The 12578-nt window shown below is 37.5% G+C and overlaps 1 protein-coding gene across 1 annotated transcript in view; it reads right to left on the reverse strand.

Moving 5' to 3' along the window:
- DLGAP2 (DLG associated protein 2) overlaps positions 1-12578 on the reverse strand; it is a 1049558-nt gene that overhangs the window by 86861 nt on the left and 950119 nt on the right. Inside the window, exon 8 of the mRNA XM_077153013.1 lies at positions 3190-3337. Coding sequence (XP_077009128.1) covers positions 3190-3337 — 148 coding nt within the window. The remainder of the gene's footprint in view (positions 1-3189; positions 3338-12578) is intronic.

Consider the following 12578-nt stretch of genomic DNA (forward strand, 5'->3'; position numbering starts at 1 on the left):
GTAGAGAATTTCATTCTGAGAATAACAATGAAGTTTGGGGGGCCTGTCCAACCTATTGATGAACTGTTAAATTTCAGAAAGGTCAACAATGAATACGTAGCCAAATGGCCCACCACTTCCAAGGAGGATGTCAGCAGCAGTTGTGAGTCATCTCTTTATGGTTCTGGAATATCAGTAGTTTTAATGTGAATTCCTACACTTCTAATAAAATATCCTTATTAAGAAATTTTATGAGCATTTCTGTTATCTCAGTCTGGTTAGTAAGAACTTTTAATTTCACGTGTACTTTTTAAACTCTTGGTGCTAGTTCCACATGCAATTCTAACATTCAGTATTTGAAAAATTCTATCATATCAGTCAGAGCACTTAAAACTACCAAACTTACCTCCCAGGTTCATGAACTAAAATAAACCAAAGGTGAGTTTAATGAGTTCAATCAAGAAACAGCAAGAGATAAGCAAATTTCACAAGACTTGAGTTAGATTTTTTTTTTTTCTTGCATGGACAGGCACTGGGAATTGAACCCAGGTCTCTGGCATGGCAGGCAAGAACTCTGCCACTGAGCCACCATGGCCTGCCCTTGAGTTAGATTTTTAATTTCATTTTTGCACATGAGGAAAAATTGAGTCTTAAAGACAAAGAGAAAAATTTTAACATCTTTATCTACTAAATTCCAGTATCTCAAAACCAGAGAAGTGTTCTGATACCAGACATTTCATCCTCCTATTACTTGAAACCGCCTTCTTCTCTCTTGTGTTGTTAGGCCACATTTACCAGGGTTCAATATTGACTTCTTAGAAATTGGTTTCTAGTTTGGTTTAACCCACACTTTTGTTGATGTTCCAGGATTACTTCAAGTTAACAGTAAGTTTTTTTCAGAATTAAATATTGAGTTCAATTTAAATTTATTTCATAGAACTCAGCATTAGAATGACTTAGAATTCTAAATTTCAAAGTCATCAAACGAACAAACTCCCAAACATTCAACCTGTTTGCTTTACTACTACTTGCAATGATGAATCTTTGTAGATAAAAAAAGACTTGAGAAAACCATATTTGTGCTGACTTATTTTGCAGATCTGATTTTGGGTTCACCAAAAGCACAATATTGAGAGTGCTGGTATGTTTCTTCACAATGATGACTATGAAATTCAGAAAACTTCTGAAGGTTTGATAGGAACATTGGAAGGGTAGGGTATCTATTGACTTGAAACCTGTTTCTTGAAAGCGAATGAAATAAGTAGAAAAGAACTATTTACAACTGTGCTGAAATCCTCTTGCATTTCTATGTTGCAAAGTTGCATTCCAAACTTTGTTGTTGAGTTTCATTTGCCTTAAAAGTTGTATTTTGGTAAATTAGTTATATCAATAGAAAGGGAATATGGCATTTTTTAAGGAAGGAAGTCTGCCTTGAGGGAAAAAAGTTGTTAAATGTAGCACTGTCTTGGTTTATCTGTTTAACTTGTTAATCTCTCCATTGGACTTTCTCTATGCTGCAATAGAATGTTTCTTCAATTAATTATATGATTACAATAATCCAGTTGGGAATAATCTGCAATTTAAAATATATTTATTTATTTTTGTATGTGTGTAAATGGCAGGGTGACCTACTGTTCATATTTGCTCAGGACAGAGGAGCTTCTGGGGACATGGGATTTTCAGTACTAAAGCTGGGACAATCCTGATTTCCTTGTTATTATAAAAAAGAGTGAATGATACTCTCTTTGCTGCAGATGGGGACTTAATCCTGTTTTTAAAAGAAAAGAGCATTTGACTAGATTAAAAAGATAACATCTTTCTTGTGCTTGGCACAGGAAAAATCTTGATAGTTCAGTAGAAAAAGCCTCTGGATTGGGTAAACACTATACAATGGAAAGATTATCTCAGGAGGAATTTAAATCCTGTGGCAAAAGAAAGACTTCAGGAGTTTAAACTCCTGGCAAGCGACCAAAACCTCAAAATATTATCTATCATCAAAAGGACTTTTGGTACTCAGAATTACATACTACTACTACTACTAATTATTATTGTTATTGTAGTAGTAATAATGAGGCTATTATTTACTGAGTACATCCTATGTTCTAGGCCCTTTATAATACTATCCAAAATTTATTTTATTACTCTGCTGATATCTTTACATGTATTATATCATCCCATTCTTATAAAATGATGAAGTAGTTATTACCTCCATTGATGACAAAAGTGAAATAAAAGATAGCTAAGGAATTTTTCCAGGGCCAAATAGTTCATGAGAGGTAGAAGAAATAGATCAAATCTCTCTGGCTCAAAAGTCTATGTTCTTAATCACTTAAGTAAGTGAAGAATTATTTAATTAAGTATTACTTAATTACTTAATCTACAGTAAATTGAAGAAAATATTATATGTAAGCCTGCAAACCCAAGGTTAGCTTAAGCACTGTTTTTAAAAGCCATTAAAACTAGTAAGTGAGCTACCTAATTAAATTTTTGAAAATTCAATTCTCATTTAAATTATTTATCCTATCATACATGATGATGAGAATTAACAGTTAATATTTATTTTGTCTTTGTGTATTTTTTGAAAAGTTCAAAACAGGAAAGCATGTTAGTTTTGTCCTCTCAGTTATATCCTTGGGACACTTAGTAGTTGAGACCAGCCCTAATTTTAATCACCACCATTCACATGGTAACAACGTGTCCTATTTGTAAGTCAAATACCTAGCAAGAAATAAACGTCCTGAGAATTAGCCTGACAAATTCAGTTCTCTACTAGTGACACTGAATACCACAGCATAAACCTTCAGAGGTTGCTTTGAAAGACTCCACTAAAAGAAACTTCAGTCAGTGCAAAATCACCATATAACCTTTCCTGGGTCCCATTTTATAGAAAAATTGTCCTGGGGGAAAAGGAAGACATTCTGCAAGAAATCAACAAAAGAGGCTGAGATGACCAATTTGTCAGCCATTCCTTGCCAAGATGAAATCAATGTAAAAATGATATAGAGTAACAAAGGTTGAGAAAAGTCATTTAATAAAGTTCAGGGGTTTTTAATCAGTCAAAAATAATTCCAGCCAGGAACTTCATTGTTGCTTATGTTCGGCTTAATGTTTACTAGAGATGCTTGTGCCCCACTGTTAGGGAAGGTTTCTGTTACAACTTGGCCTTTGAGCTTAGACCCCAAGGAGGAAGGATGAATATCAATTCCCAACCTGGCTCACACAGCTGGCCTGACTCAGTGTGCTGACAGCCCTCATGTAGCTCTGGTTCCTGGAGCGAAATTTTGGAGAGTTGTAGTTGGCAGAGGGATCCAGGTTGTGACCACCAGGCACGTCACTTGCAGCTTGCAGGTAGCTCTGGCTATTAAAAGAAGAAGAAGAAACTAAGAGAAAAGGCATTTTGCGAACATCCGTTGAAAGGTTACAGAGGAGAATGATTATTTGAACCCAGACTAAGGGGCTGTTAGAAAATGTGCAGCTGAAATTATCTTTTAATTGATAATTTTGCCTCATGTAAATATTCTTGGGGTTCATATGACAGATGTGAATTTCATCAAAAGTAACAGGGGGTGGGCCACAGTGGCTCAGCAGATAAGAATGCTTGCCTGCCAGGCCAGAGGACCCGGGTTCGCTATCCGGGGCCTGCAAAAAAAACAACAACAAAAAAAGAAAAAGTAATAGGACAGGCTTTTTACAAAATTGCTATGAAACCTGACTTTTCATGGCCCAGTAGTGAAGTTAGGATTGTTCCCTTAGAAAAAAAGTGCTGAAAGCACTGGTAATTCATACAACATAATAGCAAACTCGGCACCTGGATTTAAGCTAAAAAAAAAAAAATCTATGAAAGTCTCATAAAAAGCACATTAGCTCTTTTGCAACTTTACATACTGAGAAAAATAAGAGACAGAAAAACAAAGGAATCATATTCAGTTTAAATTTGTGCAAGGGTATCCAGATTTTGCAATAAAGGTGAATAAAAAGGGTAAATTGAGAAATCAAAGTTTATTATCATGATTATTTCTTTACAAATTCCCTTAAAAATCAATGCTCTCCAGTCTTCCTTGCTATTTTTTAAAATGTTAAAAATAAGTAAAGACCTTGAGGATGTTTATCAGACGAAAGTTTCTGCTTAATTTAGATTTCTGGCAAGTTGAACCCCTTCATTCCAATTTTTGTTGTCAGTCTTTCTAAACTGTAGGGAAAAATCATTTTTAAACAGAAAATGGAGTGATGTGGACAGGAATTATTGGGCTTTCCTATTGTGGATCATAACCAGGGACATTAAATACCATTCATTGTATAGGCCTTATATAAAATCATATACAAATATTAGGTGGATAATTCTGACTCCATAGTCTGTAATTAAAGATGTTCCTTATTTTTCAAAGTAAACTCTGGGTGTAATTTGTTTTCTTTGTGATTTTCTTTCTTTAAAAATGGGAATCAGGAAAAAGAATGGACTCAATTATAAGTGCTGAATTAAGTCAACTCCACTGATCACGTATTTGAAAGTCATTATTTCTGCTAAAAATAATTTTTGTTTTAAAATAACATGTGTAACACACTCCAGCTCTAATCCTCCTCTCCTCCAATAAAAACAAACAAACAAAAACAAATGAGAAAGAAATTAGTTTCAAACAGATTCTGATTTTGGTATCTAAAGATGCTCTTATATTTATGCTGACTCTTGGTCTGACTCTCCTTGGTCCTGGGCAAGTGTCAGGAAGCACGCGGCTCTGCGGCAGGTTTGGGGACTCTACCCAGGGGTCAATGAAGCAACCTGTCTCCTTTCCTCTCTCCTTAGATCCCATGCAGACTTCCAGTAAGATTGGCAGGACAGTGGACATATGCAATTACCTGATTGTCCCCTACCCTGAACGGAGCAGATTCAGTGAGAATAGCAAAAATACTGAGCAGGGAGAGTCAGTAGTATCCTAAGACCTTGTCAATATTTGGGCTCATCCATGGTCCTCCATGTCACTATGGTTTGCTTTATTTTCATGTTTGCTTATACGTATGCTTACTATAATGTCATGTGCATGGGGAAAGCCCCACTCTTTTGGGGCATGAGCAGAAAAGCCTCAGGGAGATACCTTCTTCCACTAAGGCTTTTGGTTTACCTCACTTTCGTCTTTGTGAAAATGTAAACTGTCTGCATTTTCCTTCTCCTTCTTCAAAAATTTGGTATGCCACTTAAAGTCACCATTGAAGAAATATAATATGATTTATTTTCTTTCCAACAGAATCATGAATGGTAACATTTACTACTTGATACTGTTCTAAGCATTTTGTATTGCACTAAACCCATTTTTGGGGGGATTGAATCATGTCCCCATAAAAGATAGTTTCATGTCCTAAACCCTGGTCCTGTGGGTATGAATTTGTAAGTAAGACCCTTGAAGTTATTATTTAAGGCGTGGACTCATTCATGAATAGGATCTTCAAAAAAGATGAAGCCAGTTGAATCAGGGTGGGTCTTAATCTATACGACTAGAGTCCTTATAAGTAAAGGAAATTGGGATGCATTCAGTCATAGAAGCCAGAAGTCAGCAGTAACGATAGTAATGAGAGAATCAGATACATGTAGAGGCAGGTCACCATTTAACAGAGGTAAGAGATTGAAGCCAAGGAACCCAAGGCCTGTGGCAAACCAGCACCACAATACTACAGACTCTGGGAGAAAGCATGGTCTATAGAGATCTTGATTTTGAACATGTAGCCTCCAAAACCATGAGACAATAAATCCCCATTGCTTAAGCCAATTTATTGTGCGGTATTTGCCATAGCAGCCCTGGCCAAACTAAGATACCATTTAATCTTTATATTAATCCTATCAATATAGGTCTGTTAAGAATACTCATTGTACATATGAAGAAGTGAGAACAAATGGCAGAGTCAGACTCTTTATCCAAGCTGTCTTGCTCCAGAATTTATGCTTTTCATCCCAACATAACAGTTATTGAGTCACAGACGCAGAAGCCCAAAAGATGCAATCCTGCTCCACGTATATTTTAAATAGTTGAAAAACCTCAGCCATGGCAGGCTTAATAGGAAAAAAGTACCCTTCGATTATACTGTGCTGTCCTGGAAAGCCAGCCATCTTAATAAATGCTAGACAGGGAGAATAAAGAACTGAGATTGCGAGATGAAATCAAGATTTGTCAAGAGGAGTCCATGTTGTCTTCAGCCACAAAATACACATGGCTTAGGAACTACCCAGGCCCCTCTCTCTCCATGACGTTCTCCTTGCTTTCTTTGGGAATTGTATATTGCTTTTAAATTGCTTAAAAGCTCTTTCAATTATTCTTTCAAATTATAATTCCTAGTTTGACATCCTAGCTGTCAGAGACTGAAAAATATTTTCGTATATATTTGGTGACAGGTTGGAAAATTTAAAAGGAAATTATAAAAAGTTTACTAGCATAACATGAAAATATTTTTTGTCTAGATTCCTGCCTTTTAAATGAGGCATGCATTAGAGACTCCTGTCTGCTTAAGTAGAAACTTAGTTTGGAATGCTATAAGAGTAAAAAAATGTAATTACATGAAAGAGAATAATAGGTTCCCTTGTATTCTACTTATTTCTTTCTATTTGCAAATTATTCCAGAGGTGTTTGCTGAATAGTAGGTTCACAAACCTGTTTTGTGACTTTAGACCATTATAAAACCAAATTTACATAACAGAAAATATATACCTAACCAGGCCCTTCATTTCTGTTATTTAGATCCATATAAATGTACTTAGAAATATAGACAGAGTAAACTATCTCCTTTGTCTCTGTCACCTCAGAAAAAAGGAAAGATTATATGTAGGTTGCATTAAGGAGAAATACTATGAAACATTTTTTTTTCATGCTGAATGTGTTCATTCCTAATACAGAAAGCATTTTTTTCACTTTTATAAATGGAAACTGACAGGCATAGCTTGTATATGTAAAAATCTTTCTTCCCCTGCATGAACTGGAAAATGGAACATTGTAAACAACATTAGACATAGATGTGTGTGTGTGTGTGTGTGTGTATAAAGTATTCCTTCTACAAAATGAAATTTATTCTAATGTTTTCAGTATGCATTTTATATCATCTCAAAATTAATTACTTTATTTCAGAAAATGGTTTCCTTCCAGATTATTTTATATTTAGAGTAAAAGTTTCATCTGACTTTTAAGTATAGTAGCAGGGTAGGGAAGGTTCTCTTACTACCATTTGGAGATGAACGCACGCTCGTTCCCTAATTACATGCTTCAAGGAAAAAGCCATATTAACACATAACTGTTCATGAGAAACACTGCTGGTCGCCCCACACAATCCCTCTCAACCTCTTTCTCCAAAAGCCAGATAATTGCTTTGCCAACCTCCCTCGTGCTAAATGTATCCATGTGACTCAGCTCCAGTCAATGAATCCATGGAGAACTCTGCTGGGTGGCTTCCGAGAAGGATGTTTCTCATAAAAATTGAAAACCATTCTTTCATGCCTTTGCCTGCTTTTCTCTGAGAACGAGCTGTTTGGAGCTGCAGCAGCCATCTTGCAGCCAGCTGGAGAATTAACGCCAGCCTGTCCAGAGCGTTCCTGAAATGCTGACCTAGTTTCCTAACACAGTTGATCCACTGAACCTGCCGGGTTCCATCTTCCTCTGATTTCTTCTCAATTAAGCACTATCTGGCCTTATGCTTTAAGCCAATAGTAGTCATGTTTTTAATTATGTGCTTTCAAAAGCTTCCTAAATGGAACACATCAAAAGCTTCCTAAGTGGAACAAGCAGACAGCTTTTGGATAAGGGACCTCTGCCTTAGTAAGTTAGGTCATGAAATGCTAGAAAGACCTTTTAAAATATGATAACAGTGAAATTAATGTAATTCATACTATGTGCCAGGCACTTGGTCGCTTTCTCCAAGCATTATTAATGCAATTTTACTGAGCTATATTCACATACTATATAATCATCCAAAGTGTACAACTGATGGCTCACAGTATCATCATACAACTGTGCATTTACCACCACAGTCAATTTTGGAACATTTTCATTACTCCAAAGGAAAAAAAATAAAAATTAAAAAAAACCATGAAAAACATCCAAAACACCTTATCCTATTTATTTATTTATTTCTCATTGAATCTTTTAAATTAAAAAAAATTTTTTTATTGTGAAAAAATAACATATTATATATATAAAAGCAATAAATTTCAAAGCACATGTGTTAGTTAGATTCAGTTGTCAACTTGGCCAGGTGAACATACCTAGTCTTGTTGCTGCGGACATAAGCCAACGGTACGTGAACCTCATCTGTTGCCAATTACATCTGCAGTCAGCTAGGAGGCATGTCTGCTGCAATGAGTGATGTTTGACTTAATTGGCTGGTGCTTAAATGAGAGATTGCAACATAGCACTGCTAAGCAGTTCGGCATTCCTCATCTCAGCACTTGCAGCTCAGCCCAGGCCTTTGGAGATGCAGAAAGAAGTCACCCCGGGGAAAGCTGTTGGAACCCAGGGGCCTGGAGAGAAGACCAGCAGAGACCATCCTGTGCCTTCCACGTAAGAAAGAACCTCAGTGGAAAGTTGGCTGCCTTTCCTCTGAAGAACCAACAAAATAAATCCCCTTTTATTAAAAGCCAATCCGTCTCTGGTGTGTTGCATTCTGGCAGCTAGCAAAGTAGAACAGCACACTACAGCAATTAGTTATGGAACAGATTCCAGAATTTGTCATGGGTTACAATTCCAAAATTTTAGGTTTTTCCTTCTAGCTGCTCTAGGAAACTGGAGACTAAAAGAAATAGCAATATAATGATTCAGCAGTCATACTGATTTATTAATCCTATCTTCTGTGTTATAATTCCTCCTTCTCCTTTAGTCTTTCTCCTAATCTTTAGGCGCTTTTGATTTATGCCTATTGTGACTTTTTCATGTGAAAAGGGCTGTCGGTAATATGGGAGAAGGGGTGGATCTAGCTGATGTTGTGGAGAGGGTGGCCCCTCCGGGTTTCAGGATTTTTCTGGCCTAGGAACCCATCTGTAGGTTTCTGAAAAATAATCATAATGCATGGAACCCCCTATTTTATTTATTTGTTTGTCTTTATTTATTTACTCATCTGTCCATAACTGGATAAAGGGAATGTCAGTTGCAACGTTTTCACATTCACATGGTCACACCGTAAAAGCTATGTAGTTATACAATCATCTTCAAGAATCAAAGCTATTGGATTACAGTTCAACAGTTTCAGTATTTCCTTCTATTCTAATACCATAAAAACTAAAAAGGAATATCTATGTAATGCATAAAAATAGCCTCCAGAATGACCTCTTGACTCTGTCTGAAATCTCTCAGCTACTGAAACTTTATTTTGTCTTATTTCTCTCTTCCCCCTTTTGGTGAAGACATTTTTCTTAATCCCATAATGCCAGAGCCAGACTTCCTTGGGAGCCATGCCCCACACTGGGGGCAGGGGGCAGGCAGGGCAGTGAATTCACCTGCTGAGTTGGCTTCAAGAGAGGGGTCACATCTGAGCAACACAAAAGGTTCTCTAGGGGGGTGACACTTAGGTATACTTATAAGTAGGGTTAGTTTCTCCTTTGCAGGGATAAGTTTCATAAAGGCAACCCCCATGACTGAGGGCAGGGCTTATTAAATTGGGAATCCCTAATGCTTGCAAGAATGTCAAGAATTCCCGAGATGGAGAAGTTTAATATTTCCACATTTTTCCTCAGTTCCTCAGGGGGACTTTGCAAATACTTTTTTATTTTCTACCCAAATTACACTAGGATGTATCAAAGTATTATGTTAATCTGTACAAAATAACAAGATCTCATTCCCTATTCAAGGCTCCATGTAATTATGTTGTATGAATAAACTGACCATACAGGTTAAATTAGTGTGATACTGAAAATACAAATTTTGTACCAGAAAAACATCTCTTGCTTTGATCTCACACAGAAGTTGAAGTTTGCAAATACAGTCAGTATCATCCTTTACCCGGTATTTTGATTTACCTTAGTCCTAACCAGATCAGCTTCATTCATACCTCTAATCGAAGTCTGATCTCTTTTTCAGCTTCTTTAACAGTTGTTGTATGGGGTAATGGGCTTTTCAGAGCTGCAGAATTCTAACTCTGAGTCTCAGGTGTCACACAGATACCCAAAGTTCCAGGGAATGACCGGGTTATGTACAAAGAACTAAGCTTCTCAGAATTTAGAAATGGCAGTTAAAACTCATGAAGAGATATGACTGCTATAAGAGCTTACAATCTTGGAATCTTTATAATAAGCCTTATTGAACACTCAGTACTCCTTCATTGTCGAATGCCCCATCTCTACCCATGTTCTCTCTAGAATAGCTTTCTGTTTAACTGAACAAACATTTTTGGCTCTTGTTCTTCTGGTTCTTTCCCTGCCAGATAGGATTGACCCTGCTCAGATTTTCCCAGACAGGCCCAGGGCTCAGGAAGAAGGTGTAAACAGTACCAAGATTCAAGATTCCCTGAGGATGAGATGCAGCAGTTTGCCTGTCTTTCCAGAGAATCCTTTTCATTCTGTGCTTTTCCTGACCTGCCCAGCAGGTGGCACTTGTCAGCTTGCAGCTCTCCACTGGCATAGTAGTGGTGCATTGCCTTTAATTCTCAGTAGACTGTCCCTGCCAGGGGCATGGTTGAGGCAGAGGCTGAGGTAGAAGGTGGGTTTAAACTGTTTCTGTGTTCCAGCCCCCAGGGTCTGAATTCTCTGAATGAGATCTGCCACTTGTGCTGGGCCCTGCCCCGCCCCCTCTCCTCTGTGGAAGATATGCCCTTTGAAGAATTCTCTCTTTCACCTGACTAGTTAGTTTGGCTCTCAGAGACCCCTTAACCCCAACCTTGGGGTTGGGGTCAGTGCAAAAAAATTTCAAATGTCTGAAGCTTTGTTTAATAGGCTATTAAAAAGGTTAAAAAAAATCCTTCTCAGAGCTGGACTCCTGCCTGCTACGCTCCCCAATCAAGAGCCAGTGTTGGTACCTGCTCTTTGTGACCCTTTTCTCGGGTACAGACCTTTACCAGTATTCTGCACTCATCAGCTGTCTCCAGGAGCCTCTGTTACTGTTGTTGTCAGCACCGCTCCTATCTGCCAGAAGAGACCTCAGGTTTCCTTTCCTGCTTGCCCTGGGTTTATTTGTTTTTGGAGTTTGAATTCAGGAGTCTGAATTTATTAATTAAATCTTCAGTTGGAGCTTGCCTGATATCTCCTTGTCTTGCTCCTAGTAGAGACTGCTTCTTTTTCCCCACAGGGATGTGTCTCCAAAACAGCCTGCCATGCCAGTGGGGGAGGAGACCCAGCCTCCACAGTTTGGGAGACTTTCCTTGCAGTGATCTCAGCTCTTCTACCCATTCCAGACTCGTGTACAACGTGTGTCTGGTCACAGAAGCCCCCCAAGTTGTTTCAGACAGTTCCTGGCTATTTACTAGCTGCCCTAGAGGGCCACCCAAATTTCCACCTCCCTACATCACTATCTTGTCCCACCCAGGCTTTTCTAAGTGTATTGTCATGTACATAGATTTTCCCCAGATAAGGGTTTAGGTAATTTGCACAGAGTCCCACCACTATTAATTAATAGAACAGGGATTTGAATCCAGGCATTCTGGTTTGGTGGTGCTCGGAACCACCCCATTTTCTCAAGGACATGTGAAAATGAGGCCTTCTATATTCTGGGTTTTCTGAGCAGAGATGACTCTGAGCTGGGGTGTCAGTTGCTACTAATATGGGTAGACATACAAAATCCCAAAAGTCATGTGGGTGGACTTGACACATTTTAGAATACAATGTGCATTTTCTTGATGGTACAACTTGAATCTTTCCAATCTTCTATAGAGAATTACAGGCTAAATAAGATAAAGTTCATCAGGCTTAAAATTAAATTTCCTTCACCATATTTCAAGGCTAGGAGGAATTTTAGATAAATCAAATTATTTTATATATTTAGAAATGAATTCCAGAGAAAATACTTTGCTGGTGTCAACAATTTACTAGTAGATGAACTTCCTGGATCCCAGAGCTCAAGCCACCTGAATTTTCTGACAAATGATGAAACATCTCTCCATTCCCTATATTTTCTCTTTTGTGCCCCCCTTTTCCCCTTGAACCTACAATTATTTTTTCCTTCCTCTGGACCCCTCTTATTTATTATTTTACTACATAGCAATACCTAATGAAAAGACATTAAATTACATTCTGCCAATTTTTCTTGATCAGACTATCAGGAATGATGCTAGGTGATGGAAGACAAAAAGATGACATAAAAGATGTCTTGTAAAATACAGGACACCTGGCTAAATTTGAATTTCAGATAAGTGATGGATAATTCTTAAATGCGTATGTCACATATCTGCCCAAAATGGGACATACCTTTTTTTTAAAACTTTTTAAAATTGTATAATATAACATGTATAAAAAGCAAAGAAAGAAAAAGGCAATAATTTTCAAAGCACTCTTCAACAAGCAGTTATACGACAGATCCCAGAGTTTGTCACGGGCTACCATGCCATCATCTCAGATTTTTCCTTCTAGCCGCTCCAGAATATAGAAGGCTAGAAGGAATAAATATTTGTTATTATCACCATCAACATTTTTTTCTTTTTTGTGA

This window comes from Tamandua tetradactyla, chromosome 3 (assembly GCF_023851605.1).
Source record: "Tamandua tetradactyla isolate mTamTet1 chromosome 3, mTamTet1.pri, whole genome shotgun sequence".
Lineage (NCBI taxonomy): Eukaryota > Metazoa > Chordata > Mammalia > Pilosa > Myrmecophagidae > Tamandua > Tamandua tetradactyla.